The sequence below is a fragment of the Enhydra lutris genome, unplaced genomic scaffold (assembly GCF_002288905.1).
Source record: "Enhydra lutris kenyoni isolate GAN:26980312 unplaced genomic scaffold, ASM228890v2 scaffoldscaffold42, whole genome shotgun sequence".
Taxonomy (NCBI): domain Eukaryota; kingdom Metazoa; phylum Chordata; class Mammalia; order Carnivora; family Mustelidae; genus Enhydra; species Enhydra lutris.
The window spans coordinates 6,979,282-6,995,835 of NW_019154126.1; the positions used below are offsets into that span (position 1 = coordinate 6,979,282).

At 38.4% G+C, this 16,554-nt stretch overlaps 1 protein-coding gene across 3 annotated transcripts in view; it reads right to left on the bottom strand.

Annotated features, from left to right (window-relative positions):
• LOC111155587 (solute carrier family 39 member 12) overlaps positions 1–16,554 on the bottom strand; it is an 84,529-nt gene that overhangs the window by 31,474 nt on the left and 36,501 nt on the right. The window contains exons 6-11 of one of the 3 annotated variants that reach the window (XM_022515837.1): positions 14,633–14,805; positions 11,948–12,100; positions 9,535–9,642; positions 6,585–6,651; positions 2,398–2,556; positions 713–900 (exon numbers count right to left, since the gene is read on the bottom strand). In XM_022515837.1, the coding sequence (XP_022371545.1) occupies positions 713–900; positions 2,398–2,556; positions 6,585–6,651; positions 9,535–9,642; positions 11,948–12,100; positions 14,633–14,805 (848 nt within the window). Of the gene's footprint in view, positions 1–712; positions 901–2,397; positions 2,557–6,584; positions 6,652–9,534; positions 9,646–11,947; positions 12,101–14,632; positions 14,806–16,554 lie in introns of all 3 variants that reach the window. The other 2 variants (XM_022515836.1, XM_022515838.1) reach the window with 2 other exon arrangements.

The window sequence follows — 16,554 nt, forward strand, 5'->3', positions numbered from 1 at the left end:
CCAAGTCATACCACGTCTAATAGAAGGTGACCTTAAAAGACTGGTTTATTTTTCAGATTCCAGAATTTAAGAGGAAAAAAAAAAAAAGTAAAATTCCCAGTTTATATTCCTTCATCAGATTAGAGAGGAAGACAGGAGATAACCGAGTTCCCAGTCATGTCAGGGAGGATATCTTTAGGAAATAAATGTTGTAATGTGAGAGGCCCCTTACTATCATCTTTCTCTTTTCACCAGCATGATAGCCCTTTGGCTAGTAAAACTGAAATAAAGATGAAATCATTATTTTAAAAAATACAGTTGGTTAATGAATTCAAACAGTTGATTAATGACAAGTTCGGTTGAACTATTACCCAGTGCATAAACAAAATAGGTGGCTATTTTACAGAACTTTCCATTTTTCAGCTAGAATGATAGATATCATATAGAGATGCAAAACCAGAGCAGAATGAACTGATGATCACTTTTTTGGCAATTTGACAGGCTTCACTCATTCCACTTAAATCTGCTTAAAGGATGTCAATATTTTCTGTATCTCAAATTATGTTTCTTCTGCCTACAACTTACTTTCTCGGATTACACAGAATATTTCCTTAGTCTTTTATGTTATTAAATATATTCTCCTCTTCTCATCTATCCTTCCATTTTATAGCTTTGTCTCTGTTTTACATTTTCAGAGTTTAGAAACACAACATAGAAAAGCCACAGAGCTTACCATTTCCACCAAGGATAAATATAAGAACATTCCCGCAGTAACTGTTAAGATCCAGTTTTGAACACACGGATCAGCTGATACTGAGAGGCCAACGTAGAGTCCTATGAAGGCAGTGAGAGCACTTACAAAATTCATAAGGATGGCAATCTTAATAGGAAGGCCAGAGCTTAAGAGCACGGCAAAGTCTCCTGAAATTTAAGGGAAAATGAAAACATAATCATTCTGCAATTGATGATACCTTTCCTGGAGTAATGTGCTATTAGGTTGCTTCAAACTTCAGCAACTGGGACCAATTTTGCAAGGAAAGTTGACTGACCAGTCGCTAAAACATTTCTTATATCTCTCTAGGATTCTCATTGTATCATTAGGAAGTTACATCTCAAGAGCTGTCTTCCTTTTCCTAGTCCTGAAGCTAACCTATGCCGGAGGACTGACATATTCTTTAGTTCCTGGCACCCTGTGACCTAGATAAATGCAGAATAAAGCACTTGCTGTTGCAGAGTTTTTAAACCTTTTTGCCTGGAAACTTGCCAGACAAAATCACGTTACGTTGGCTTTTATTATTTACTTCTGCGAGAACTCCTGTGCACAGAGAACTACTTAATAGATTTTAAAATCATTGCCAAAACTGACCTTATTCTCTCTACACCTTTCCTCCTAAGAAGAATGACCTTTTGATCTGAGAGTCTCTTTTTGGGAGATAGGGAAGGGCTGAAATTCAGTCCAGAGATGGCCTGGCGATGCAGTTACTTAGTTCTGTGGTATAACCGGTCCTAGGAAGGTCTTAAAACACATTCGCTGGCCTGTCTCAGACTGTCACACTCCTCTGTGGTTTTATTATAATAGCTAAAGGCAAGGCCACAGTATGTGGCACCCAGACCAGATACATTTTAATGGACTCAGGAAGATCCTTGGATGAACCGCTCTAAGGATGGGTGATGAGTTGGTGACAGGATTTTAGGCAGTGGACAGTGAATACCGAGGTTGGGGTGGCCCAAAGGGGCAGTGTAGACCTGGCAGTGGGGGCCATGAGAGTGCCCAGAGCCCCCTCTTTAGGGCATGTGTGTACCTGGAGCCAGCCCCCGCTCTTTCTGGGTCTCTTTTGGAAATGTCTATTTTGCCTTCTCTTGTTTCCCGCGAGGCAGAATTTGAATTACAAGGGCTATTAAGATTATCCAGAAAAAGAGCCTTACGCGCATCTGCTAGCAGACGCCTGTCATTTCAATTTTATGCTTGGTCTTAGACATTTTATATAAATCAAGTTGATGAAACCATGGTTTGGCTTTAAATTAAATGTTATTTTATCTCATTGGCCTGTTTGCTGACATAACGGGGAAAGTTCCCCTCTTAATGTTTTTCCCACATATAAGAAGCAGATTTTAAAGTCTTTCCTGAAGTTCTTTAAAATGAGGTTTCTCTAAATGACTTTCTCAGATTTGGAACTCTCCAGAATCCAAAACAAGTGACTTCTGGCCCCGGGGAAACATCATAAAGAGTGAATTTTATCCCAAGGTACAGAAGCTTCCCCCGGCCAGTTGTCTTCTTCTTGCCATTTAAATAGATTATGAATGGAAAGTATTCATCTTTCAATTGTGTGTTGGAAAAAGACGCCTACAGACCATAGCTAGAAATACCCTCTAGCTTTCTCAACAAGTGGAAGACAGCCATGCTACCGTCTGACTTACCCATTTCATGTGGAATTTCGTGACATAAGATGGCAAGCGTGGTGGTCGCTCCTGACTCAGATGAAGATGAGAAGGCCGCTCCTATCACCAGGCCATCCGCGAAATTATGCAGGCTGTCCCCAAACAGTATCATTATTGCTAACAGGCTAATGGTTTTGCCTAAAGAACCAAATAAAGTGAGAAGCGTTAACAGGGCCCTAGACACGTCACGGAACCCTTCACACACAACCCACTCCCCCATTTTTCTCTCGACATTCTTACATCGCGTCAAATTAAGCAACCCCACTTGGGTTCAGCTTTTCAAATAAGTCAGGACTAGAGATGCACATATGGTAATTGACACATTTGGCTGAACGATCATTGTTTTCCTAACGGATCTGACTCGTAACGAGATAAATTATGCATGACATTCACTATTCTGTCACTTTGTTCAGCTATCCCAAAAGAAAAAATTAAAATAATATTGTTATAACCTTCCAAAATACCACCAGTGACCTTCTGCACTTGCATTTTTTGTAAAGCACTTTAAAATAATTTAAGACCCTCCCCGTAGGATGTTGTTAAAATAGAGGCTGTTTTCCAACACTCTCTCCTCTGGGTCAGACTGTCCCTGGTGTCAGATGGCTGGGTTACACTTGTGCCCATTTTCTGTTCATTGAGTTTCCCTTTCTGTTTGGCACTCATAGCCTTCCCCAAGTATCTTGTTCACACCCCAGGTGTGACCCGCACAGAACCACAGACAACTCTGCTGGCCCCCAAATCAGCTTTGGATCACTTAGTGTCCTTTTCTTTCCAAAAAAATAACCTTCAGGACTAGAGCTGCCAAACATTGAACAAAATAAAGAGAAGCTCTTTTCATGGGATTCCATTACATAATATACATTATCTGATTAGTATAGAGTCACAGAAATAATTACTATCATATTTTTAATCATAAATGGGCCCAGAGTTTTAATGGACAGCATTTCTGCTTTTGAAAACCTAAAACTGTATCTTGGCATAACCTCCTCATGGAATTGGACAACTAGCACAGTCAAAAAGTACTCCTAGGATTACACTTATTTTCACAGTAAACCACCTAGGGATGCCATTTGATAAGAATAGCTATTCAAATCCATTTCTATTGTGTAAAACTTCATTAATTACTGTTTAATTACTGTTTAATTAATGCACTGTTTGACCAGTGTAGGTAGTAGCTGTTGGTGCTGTTAGAAGTGAATCCAGGGGCGCCTGGGTGGCTCAGTGGGTTAAAGCCTCTGCCTTCAGCTCAGGTCATGATTCCAGGGTCCTGGGATCGAGCCCCACATCAGGCTCTCTGCTCAGCAGGGAGCCTACTTCCTCCTCTCTCTCTGCCTGCCTCTCTGCCTACTTGTGGTCTCTGTCTCTGTCAAATAAATAAATAAAATCTTAAAAAAAAAAAAAAAGAACTGAACCTAGTATTCTAATAATACTACACTCAGTAAAACTAGAAAGAGGATACCTCCTGGTTTCTATTATGTGGTCTAAGATTATGGGGGCACTGGGCTATAATATGGTTTTCCACTTTGTCTGGACAATACAGTTCAACTCATTTCACATCCCACACCATAAACTAAGTACCCTCAGTTGAGTAAATGGCAGATAGAGCCCAGGCTATGAGCCAGGAGACAGATGTAGTGACCACTCTGAAAACATGTCCCAGGCATTTCACTTCTGAAATTCATGTTTATTTAGACCTATCCCTGTAGGATGAACTTACATCTTTCTTGTGGTTTACTAATACATTTTATTCTTTATAAAAAATGAGAAAATTTCAGGTAATGGTCACATAAACACATTTATGATCAAATTCAGGGAGTTCTTATTGGCATGGCCCAGAAACTCTTAGAATCTAATAATCCTACCAGATCACTTTGCTATTCCTGCCAATTTTCAGAAATAAAGCTCTTCTTTGTGGAAATAAAACAATTTAAAATCATACATTTGGCAACATTGCAGCATGCAAATACATTGTGATTTCCATGTACTTTAGTGTAGTTTTGATACAAGTAGTGTATCTTCAAATGGAAAATTTTTACTCAATTTATACTCTGCTAAGAAACAGTATGGCTATTTTTGTTTTCTATTATTTTATTACCTCTAATTACGGGTTTCTAAATGTCAGATCACGGACGTGTAACAAGGCCCAGGCAAATACATATTTGTAATAGAAACCCCATAAGCACACTGTATATCATGTTTAAGGTAATTTACACATGATTCAGTGGAAGATAAGACCAGCATCCATTGCTAATCTAATGTACTTATTACAGAATTATCAATAATATTTTATCTTTGCTTATGTACCTGGCAGTCATATTCATGTCCACATTTCTAACTTATATGAGGTTTCACATGGTGAAACGGGGGCTGGACCTTATATCATGTTACTTTTTGTTTATTTAAATCAGACTGTGGGTAGGATGTTCACATCCTGTCTTTTGAAACACAAGCCGAGTTTCACCAATGAGGTAATGTGAAACAAGTAATCAAATATTTGAAGCTAATTCAATAGGTCCCTGGCAAAAGGGCAGTTGAGTAATCAAATTTGGATTTGTTCACTGTGTGTTCTGTATGCCAAGCTTGATATCTGAGGTGGAAAGATAGGAGGCTTCCAAAATCCTTGAATGGGACCATCGCTGGTCCCTGATCTAGTATCTGCCAAAGCACTACTACTGTGATGGGGTATATCCTTCTCCCCTCTTCCCTTCTTTCAAAAACGATAGTGAAGAGATGCCCACTGCAGACCAACTAGGTGCGAGGCATTCTAGACTCTCTTCTGGAACTAAAGATTTAGAAGGAAAAATATTACTAGCCATGTCCTGAAAGCGGAATTAGACAGACTACATAATCACATATTTTGAATCAAATAAATAAATTACCCGAGGTTAATATATATAACACATTTAAGATAGTGATCGTTACAATCGTGTTTGATCCTTTAGCATCTATACCCCAACTACATTGCAAAATAGGGATAAAGACCATTATTTTTCTCTCCAGTGCATGTATTGGTGCCCAAAACACAGCACAACTTCAAAAATTTCTTGAATGAATGAAAGAATGTAAGAAGACACAGATGCATGAATGAATGTATGAATGACCATCATGAAATTGTTGGTCTATTAGCATTTGTAAGTTTCAGTACTGGAGCTTACCAGCTATGAAATCCTGGGCAGTAACTTACCCTCTCAGATTGTTTCTACACTTATTTTACTGGGATAATAATTGTTCTTACTTTAGTCAGTCATAGGAGTATTAAATAAGATAATCCATGATGTGTGGAGCGCTATGCCTGGCATATAATGTTAGCTATTTCTATTACGAGGTAACTAATCTATTATAGTAGAATGGGAATAACTAATCATGACAATTTAACATTAAAACACTGAGAAGCTTGTGTCACAAAAGGGTACTATCCGTAAGAACCACTAGGCAGATTTGGAAACAACAGACGAAAACTGAAAGAGACCAAAAGAATTCAGAAAATTACAGAAACATAAGCCAAAAGGAATAAAGTGGTCTACAAAATTGGTACGTTAAATTCAGAAATAGGGAAAAGCACAGAAAGAAAAAAGGTTGGTTGAAATTTGTATGAACAAGTGAGTTGTAGAGTAAAATCCAAATGATGAATTATCTCTGATTTGCCCTCCACCATTCCAGGGACAACATCACGCATGAGACAGACGTTTGTACCAAATTTCAGTAGACTGTGACAGAAGTCTCCAGCCTTCATAGAGAAAGAAGTAAAAGGCTCAATTATCATGTAAACATGAATTTTTTAAATTGATATTTAGTTGACACATATTACATTAGTTTCAGATGCAGAACATAGTGATTCTGCAAGTCTATACTATATGCTGTGCTCAGGATTTTAAAGGAGCCTTGATAACTACATATGGATTTATTTATAGCAATTGTCATTCCCAGAGGATCAGTTTTAAACAGTTTAGGAAAACATCATTTTTAAAGAATGGAGTACAATGCTCAGTGCCTGTGAAAGACTGATAGGATTGAGTATTAAATGTTTTCTCATAAAGACTGTAATAGTGAAATGCAAACCCAGGAAGAAATCTACATGATTTCCTCACATTATTTTCAAACAGACATAACCCTGTTCTGTGGTACTTTCTATATTTAAAGTTTAACTGTTGAAAATTGGTACTCACATTTTCTGTTGGAGGCCGTCAGACTGCCTACAGGAATTTCAGCTGCCTGTGAATCTTCTGGGCCTTTCTATTTTAAATTAAAAAAATAATAATAACTGATGAAAGATTAGCATTGCTCATCATTTTGGTGTAAAACTGAAACATCTGACGAGTTATGATGATTTTTAAACATTTGAATATTCTGGGATGTATCAGAACTTTGAAATTTCATAGGCAAGCGTAGATGGTAAAGCCAAAGGGCTAGAAGCAAACTTTTTGTCCTGTGTACCTTTAGACGAAAATAGCTTTCTTACATACATCAGACCCTTCCACACAGAGCTAGAGGCTACTGAGACAGCCTGTAATTCAGGCTCCTAAATTATGTAAGCCTTTATGAAATCCAAAAGCTGTAGAAAAAAGAAAATGATTCTTGATTCTTGACCTAGTTTGACACTTCTGTATGGTGGACTGTGGGTCTAGAATTCCTTTTCTGATCTTAAAGCACATTGTGTATTGTGGATAGGGAACAAAGCTATGCAATGCCTCCAGTTATTCCTGAAAACATAATACTCTGTTCCGGGGGTTTTGGCCAAGAGTAGAGGAATCTCGCTGATGAAGAAAGTACAACAGACTTACAAAAGATAGAGGTTTTACGCTTTTTAAAAATTCTTTCATAGGACAGAGAACTAAGATTTTGAAACTGACTTCTGTGAGTTAAGATGACGTGACTTTATTTCAGAGATTGACTCATGGATCAATTTCGGCAAAGTCATTTCCCTTCCCAGGGCCTCGGATTTCTCATTCTATGATGTGAAAGAATATTTTTCATAATATTTTTCATAGTATTTTTCTTAAGCTCATGTTACACCCCCTTTGCGTTTACGAAAAAACCTACATTAGGACCTGTTTTCACGAACTGACAGAAATCAGAAGGGGATTTTTGCTTTTACGGAGAAAAGTCAAAAGCACCAACGGCATTCGGCATCCGTTTGGGAGCAAGGCGAAAGCGGCAGCACGCACCCCAACCTTGAGTGGCGCCACCAAGCATTTTCCCCGGGAACTGCACTCGGTGTCTCAGCATCAAGCCACCAGACCTTTGACCTCTATCTGTGAGCATCCGTGCTTTAACTCGATTTATTGTGCATACCTGTTAGCAAAATGTGTCCTAAGGTGTCAAAAGGTCCCAAGAGAGGTTATTATTTTTTTGTGTCTGGAAATGCTCATACATTCTTCAATGTAAATTAATGATAATTGCTTCTTTATACAATTTTGACTTGCAAAAGTTTTCATAGGATTTTTTTTTGTTTTTGTTTCTGTTTTTTTTTTTTTTTTTTGGATAGTGAGGAAAACCTGCATCTGCCTGTTGACCACGTCCTATCAAAGGCAGTCACAAGAGCACCTGGCTGGCTTAATTAGAAGAGTGTGCGACTCTCCATCTTGGGATCGTGAATTCAGGCCCCATGTTGAGTGTAGAGATTACTTAAATAAACTTCCAAAAAAACTTTGAGACAAATTTAATGTGAGGCATAAGCATCTTTTTGAAAAATGTGAAACAGAGAACGTAAACTTGTATGTCACATATTAGAACAGTAGCAGCTGCTCAAAAGATGCAGTAATGGGCTATTTTTGGATAAGTGGCTGAGAAGTAAGGTAGGACCCAAAGGACATAGGGTAAGAGTGAACAAGAAAACAATATGATTTTTTTTTTACCTTGTATCGAAAGCCAGATTAAAATAAAAAAGTTCTATAGTTCTACTAAAAGACAGGAGTTCAAATATTTATTCTAGAATTTTTTTTTTCCCCAAAAAGCCATATACTGTGTAAAGGAATTTAGAGGCAAGCATCCAGGACTCCTCGATTGGTGAGAATTATGAGCTCCCCTCCTTCCTGAAAAACCGGGAAATTGAACCAAACAATCCTAAAAGCTCATACTATTTTTATTCACTTAAGGGCGATCCTACAGCTAAAATAATGAAAGGAATATCTTCTTAGTGAGCTAGCTTATTTAAAGAGTTTAAAACTCACTAAGTTAGCATCGGAAATTTGCTCAAATGCATCTTGGAATTCTGAAACCCTTCACTGAAACAGAAGGAATAAAGTCAGCCTGAAAGTGATTTTAAAACTATTCTCAGCCTGAAATTATCTTCTTCCAAGCCACCTGTGACATATCTACACAATAAACATAATAAGACTTTTAAAAATTGCTTAAGGGGATGGTTTCGTTCATATTTGAGTTAGCTCTAGATCCGTAATCTCTCGGCAGACTTCCCTTTGCTGTAGCAATGTCTCAGGTTTGGCACCCTTATCTCTAGGTTAGGAATCTATCCTTGAACTATAAACACTTCCCCCAAGGCCATGGTCAGAGGAGGCAAGTTTTCTATTTGTTACTTTCATATTTTTTCCTGTCCCTTTTCTTGTTACTTTAAGAACGAGAGTGGGAACATTGTTTTAAATCTAACTGGAGGTTATATTTTGCAGTTTCTCCCAGAATATTTATCCTGGAAAACTCAATGTAACAGAAACCACTTACTATAAAACATCTTAGGGGACAGAATCCATTCTTCACTGCAATATAAAATGATCACCCCACTCTTAGATGCTCTAATTCCTTGTTCAGCATTTATTTGGCCCCATCTAGTCATGGATAAGGATGACTCAGGATGGAAAACCTTAAGGTCAGCTTGTTTATGAAAATTTGTAAACAAAATGATTGTGAAACATATTATGTCCATCTGATCGTATGTGTTTCAGAGTGGTGTAGATAGCAAGGATTTGAATTTGTGGGAAGACTTTTTCCTTTTTAAAACAGCTTTTAGGTGCTTAGCAAAGTTTTCCAAGCTACTTATCATGGTTAAGAAAGGCAAATCAGGATTGAATTTGTTTATCTATCCTACTGATTTTTGGCTGTTCATCAAAGAATAAAGGAAAGAAGGTAATCAAATCAGTAGAATACCTCAGATCAGTAACCTACCAACTGGATAGCTGAAGCAGATTTGCCTCTGCCTGACTGGTCACTTAATTCAGAGTTGAGCGAAAGATGGTGGGAATGTCCCACATGCCCATTAACCAACGACAAGCCCTGCTGGATGAGGATGGTTTAAAATTAGTGCTGAAGCCAGAAGAACACAGGTGCAGCCTCTGTCAGTTTCATGGTTCTATTTAATACTGCGCTTATTGGCCAAAGTGGTGAGTGGCCGCACACACACACACACGAAAAAAAAAACACTGGGAAGAGGCACCTGGGTGGCTCCATGGGTTAAAGCCTCTGCCTCTGACTCAGGTCATGATCTCAGGGTCCTGGGATCAAGCCCCACATCGGGCTCTCCGCTCTGCAGAGCCTGCTTCCTCCACTCTCTCTGCCTGCCTCTCTGCCTACTTGTGACCTCTGTCAAATAAATAAATAAAATCTTTAAAAAAAAAAAAAAAAAGCACTAAGAGAATTTCATCCTGAAAAATACTTGCTAAAATGTCTCATCTTGGAGAAGCATAGGACTGCTCTGAAACATCATTCATATTCCAAATGCCTTAAGAATGAAACTTTAAATGTCTAGTTATGATTTTAAAAGACTTGAGTGGTAGTAATTTTTATATTGCCTTTTGAATTTACCCCAAAATCATATTTACTACAAAATTAAATTTGCACTCTTTCTGATGGGGATACCAAAGGATGATAACTGAAACTATATTACACTGTAACTATGAAGTTAGTATCTTCAGAAATGTATTCATCCACTAAAGCACTATACCTTCTGAAACATTTGCATTCTTTTTTATTTTACTCAATATAGTGAGTCTTGAAATTCTGTTCTTTTTTTTTTTTTAAGATTTTATTTATTTATTTGGCAGACAAAGATCACAAGTAGGCAGAGAGGCGGCGGGGGTGGGGGGTGCGCAGGCTCGCCGCTGAGCAGAGAGCCAGATGTGGGGCTTGATCCCAGGACCCTGGGATCATGACCTGAGCCAAAGGCAGAGGCTTTAACCCACTGAGCCACCCACGTGCCCCGAAATTCTGTTCTTAAAACTCATTTTAAGTTCCCTGGCAGGTCTAAGGACAATCTGAAGAAGTTCTAGACATTTTTGGATGGCCAGAGTTTATTGCACTCATTTCTATCCTGGTTAAATTTCTAAGTATTACACACAGGTTAATATGTTGACTTTGTCATTTAATTTTCCCAGGCTGACAATGCTAATCTGTTGCGGACAAAGAGGATCTATTATTGTCTTTTGTGCTTATTGAGATGAGAACCCCTTCTGTGGAGGTTAAGTTGTTGAACACACAAGGGTCAGGACTGTGATCAAAGCTAGCATTCCTAATTTCTGAATTATTATAGCATCTTCCCTTGGGCTCCAGGACAAAGAAAAACCCTGCTTCATTTAAAAAAAAAAAAAAGACCATTTCAACAGTATTTTATTTACTGTGATAAGTTTCAAATAGAAAAGCTGAAAGAACCGCAATGTGATCACTCAGAAACTCACTCGCAAGATCCTTAACATCAGACTGTAAGTGTGTTACCATCTATCATAGAACCATCTTATTTTTTGATGCACAGAATCTGAATCTCAAATAAATTTAGGGATAATAATAAACAAGTGTTCGATATTTTAAAAGACTGAAGAGACGTTATAAATTATGTGAACAAGGAGAAGTCCAGAAAATAAGTGGAAAACCACATGGGACAATAGAGGCCCAGGACCTTGTAAAGAGAATTTGCTTTATTTTAGTCTCCTAGAGCTGTTTGCACACATTTACCTTTTTAAGCATCCCACCAGTTAATCTATTGGCTGATGGGATAATGTGTAAGAGCAAAACGAATCCATTAAAAAACCATACTGCATTTTGTGTTTCATCACAGACGCAGAAATTGATCAAATACAGACACAATGGATGCAATTATTCAGCTGGAAAAAAAAAAAAAAGGAAGATCTGCCACAAATCCCATTTCTGAGCTCCTTGTTTTTATAATTTTAAATGCTTTTAGGATAGAAAATGATGGGTAATTTTGTGAATTTTCTAAGTTTTTGTCTGCATGTTTATTTGTTTTGGGTTAGGAAAGACATCCAAATGCTGATTAGTAGCTAGGCCTTTGGGTCCCTTCATTCCCAGACATGAAATAGTCTCCTGTTTCTGAACTAGCTACAAAGGTCAAATAGCGGGTTTTAACAAGTACCTTAACAGGCCAGCAGTGGATGTTTAAAAATATTAATAACCATACTTACAGGGAAGCTACCAGTCAGAATAATCTGTGTGTTCTGGAAATTAGAGCCCCAACCCTTGCCTAGAGAACCTTATGAAGATGTCAATTACATTTCAACAAGGACTTTTGAAATAAAAGATGAGTATTATGAAGCTCTAAAGCAAAAGATAAATAAAATTTAAAATATACCTTGGTATTTGGTGATATCAGAAGAATGAAACATTTTTCTATCAAGAAAAATCCATAGATGCCTCCAATTAATCCTAACAGTTTCCAAAGATGGCCTTTGCTTTCATGGAAATGTCCAAACTCTGAGCCTTCCTGCTTATGTAAACCAAGAACCTTTATTTAAAAAAGGGGGTGGGGGGACACAAAGAAATAGCTTTTGATGACTTAAATATTAATTAATAGGTCCAGTATTAAATATATTCACCTTTCCTTCTGGGAAACCCCATGAAACTGCTGGAATCATTCAAAGCCCAGTTTGTTCTTAGCTGTATGTGTACTTCCACTATCTGATTTGCTCAGGGTCAAACAACATGTGTACAAGAGAAAAGAACGGAGAACCAAATTTTCATATATTCTCAGTCCCCGCTCCCAGAGTTCAATCCGTATCTATTTGCCCAGCAAGTCTTTATAACAGATCAATGTATTTTATATCCCAAAGAAAGAGAAAGATATATTTCATCCAAGGTTTATTCCCCCATGCCCACTGCAATTAAAGAAAATTTAAGAAATATTCAGATAAATGAGAAATCTGCCTGAATGGCTTCTTCCACGAAGTGTACACTATATACCCAGCAATACTGTCAGCTTTCTGGGAAGCAAAAGGATACAAGAAACACATTAGGAATTTTCTTCTAGTTGACTCATCCCATTGGTTGACCTCATGATTTCTTGTGAGTTGGTAAATCAGTATGTATCATATTCCCTCCCAAGGAGAAGGCAGTTTGGGAAACAGCTCAGTGTTTTCTACATTTAGGATGTTACTGACCACCAAAGTAAGAAAAGGAAAAAGAAATTCCATGCACACATACCGTACATATATGTGTTCATACATACTTGTGCATGTGTAGGTGTGTACGCACATATACATATGAGTACATGTGTAAGCGTGCATATGTATCCGAGTATATACACTGAGTTTATGAACGTAACTACAAACCAGTATATGTTATTCAACTTTTTCCTCTGGTAAAGATATTAAAGGATACCCATCTCATATTGATGATGATGTTATTTCCTAAAATAATGGACGTGGCAAGGTTACAAAACAAAACAGAAGAAAACCCCACAAGCTCAGAATAAAATATAGACCTTTAAGTTGAATGCATTTTGCTAGTTGAGAAGAGGAAATCATGACAGTAGTGTGTTTTTCTTGTTTCTGTGCAGCCACTGATTTTTCTAGCTTCCCAAACATTGTACTGCATCTTCTCCTTCCTTTCCCCAGTAACCTTTATCCATGGGTCTTCCCTCAAATAAAACAGTTGCCTTCCAATCATCAGGAGACCTAGCTGATCTTTTAAGCTCTTCTCTGGATCATGTCTCTGCAGTACAAGCTGACACACTGTCCCCCAATCTGCCTAAGTCCACGCCTGCTGTCAGGAGCCCCATGCCCCCTTTGGGGGAGGGACGGGAAGCTTTTGCTGTTTTTGCAGAATCCTGAGCAGTAAGTAGCTCTGCAACAACTAAAGGGACCTAGGAAAAGGCCTCGGCCACTGCCTCCAGCCAATAAGCCCTAAAATATCTCCAGAAAATTAGATTACAAGGGAAATTAAAACGAATAATGGTTTGTTTCATTTTCCAAGGCTCACTTTGTGATTTTTCAGAACATCTAATCATTTTTGAGCCTCTGAGCAACAAGAGGGACCCTGTAGGAAATTGCCAGAGGCCTGTGGAAATTTTTAACATCTCCGGCTTTGAAAGAGGGGGGCTCATTTGCCCATCATTATCCATCCCAAGAGATTTCAGAGGGAAGAAATAACCTCATCTCGAGCCCCTTCTGCCTTAACTCTTGCATCTCGGGTCTTTGCCCTGTCCTTTCTGACAAATAAAGAGCTTCAGAAGAATTCAGCAAAGAGCCAGCTTCCTGGTACTTATATTTTGCTTAAGGAAAATCTAGACGTTATTAGGCAAAAAAGAAATTAATTTTGATGGTTCAAATGAAGAAGCTTATTGGTGGTGCAAAAGACTGGTGCAGGCAGCAAGGGGAGGAACAAGGGATAATGAAATGTTCCCAAGCGAGCAACCCCGGGAAACCATTCCCACTCTTAGAGCAGAAAGGGCGAAGGTTGGAACTCATGTTTCTGCAGCTCAGGGGGAGGTAGGGGTGGAGGGGGAGGCGTCCCCCGGGAGCTGGAGTATGGTAGGTAATCTGCTGCTTCTAGAGCAAGTGCAGAGCCAGGAGGCGTGGGGAAGAAATGCCCCTGCCACTCCTCTCCTCCTTGGCTGAATCCAAACACCAGTTCCGCCCGCAAGGAAGCGGAGGCGGCACAATCTTCTGGGGGCAGGAAAAGAACAGCAGAGAAGGCAGAGAAAGGATCTGATGTGTCAGGGACGACTGGAGAAAACTCAGCGCAAACATCTTACAGCCCATTCATTTTTATTTAACAGATAATTAGTGGATACTTCCTGAATGTCTCTTAAGACGAATCTGCCTCCGATGACTTTTTTGGGTTTATTTCAAAAATAAGAGTAACAAGTGGAGAGTCTAAGGATTGGGTCTCTCTTCTCCCCCATAAGTGCTTTGGGGAGATGATACTTACTCCCGAGGAAGACGCTGGCCAAGTCCCTGTGAAATTTTGCATCGACACCGCCAGTGACTCAATGGAAATGGCAATTAGCAACGCTCCATGAAAAATGGAAAAGAGTTACCTGAGGGATAAGATGGAGCAGAGCATCCCCAGAAAGTGTCCCGACAGCCAGACCCACAAACAGCTGTAAAATCAGCCTGTAGTTCTCCTCACAGCTGTGGAACAGAATCAGCGTCGTCCCGAGCATGGAACCCAGCGTGAGCAAGGCCACGGCCGCTGTGCTGTAGCCATATTCTAAGCCAAACGGAGAGTGCAAAGGGGTCAGTGTTCATCACCCATAGTGATGCCCCAGCCCACAAAATTCGAGAAAAACCCATCTTACAATACAGCAGGTAGAGATATGGAATTGTTATATGAGCGTTCTAGTGTGTAAAAGGTCTTCATCTTTAAGGAAAAGGATGAAAAGACTTTCACCATTAACCTTGTTGCTTTGAAATGACCCCAACTACCCCTTACTAAAATCACTACAGGACCTAGCTTACGTCCCCCCACCAAAGAAATGAACTTCTCTCACTTTAAACCACAACATCGGCTGCCATCCACTGGTCATGATTTCCTTCCAATCCCATTTAAACCTTCTGAAGTCAAGGAAGCAGAGTTATAGAGGGAGCACACAGTTTGGGGCCATTGAAGACCTAGGTTTCTGTACAAGGTGAATATTTTCTTCCCAAAGTTCTCAAAATTATTCATAACGTCCAAAGTGTTTATTATTCTCAGGGCCTAAAATGAGTGCTTGCATTAGTAAGAACTGATCAATGAATGTGTAATGGTTGGGAGGATAAATAAATTTGGACAGCCTACATTTTAAATTACTGCAATCATTTTTTATAACCTCTAAATTTATCAAAAAATAGGTTTCTAAATTTTCAAAAAATATTCAGGAAGTGCAATTTTTAAGATTATTCAAATAGAAGGAAATATGCATGAGGGGAAAAGAAGCAAAGAAGGAAAGAAAAAAAGATGAAAAGAGAGGGAAAAAATGGCTTTCAGTATCAAGCACAGTTGACCCTTGAACAATGTCAAGTTAGAAAAAAGAAAATGTCATTAAGAAAATCATAGGAGGGGCGCCTGGCTGGCTCGGTTGGTTGAACGACTCTTGATTCCAGGGTCATGAGTTCAAGCCCCATGCTGGGCGTGGAGACTACTTAAAAATTAAAAACAGAAAGGAAAATAAAATCATAAGAGAAAATACATTTACAGTACAGTACTGTATATGTTTTTAAAAATCTGCATATAAGTGGATTTGTGCCATTTAAACCTGTGTTGTTCAAGGGTCAACTGTATAAATGATTTGGGGGATAAAGAGTTTTCCAGGCCACCATTTTCCTTGGTGGCAAATATTCAGAGCAAATACTCTGTCTTCTACTTATTTAGAAATTACTAATAAGCCACGGCAAATTGTAAACAATGAAGGAAGGTAATTATAAAATTAAACCATCATTTCCTTTAGTGACTACAGGTAAGAAGTGAAATAATTCAGTTATCATATTAATTAAAACCCATTGTAGATTTTAAGAAACTGCCATCTTAAGATTTGTTAAGATAGAAAATATTCTGGTCTTCTACTTTTCTGTACTTGTCATTCTTGTACAAGCTGGTAACATGATAATAGTCTTTGTTTTTAAGAGGACTTTTATTGAATTATAAGTTCTAAATCATACAGGAGTCTAATGTTAAAATAGTGTTATCGGTGTACTCAAAAGAAGCAAAAAACTTTCAAATTTTAATTTTCCCACTCTTACCACCACCCCTTCACTTCTAGGGACCCTCTATAAGACAGTTGTTGTTCAATGGATACAGAGTTATAGTTTTGCAAGATGAGAAAGTTCTAGAAATTTATTGCACAATAATGTGAAAATACTGCTGAGCTGTACATTTAAGAAAGGTTAAATTTCATCTCAAATTTCAGTTTTTTACCACAATTAAAAATTTTTTTAAATGATGAAAATGATTTGGATCAGTCATACACTCAGAGGTTTTATT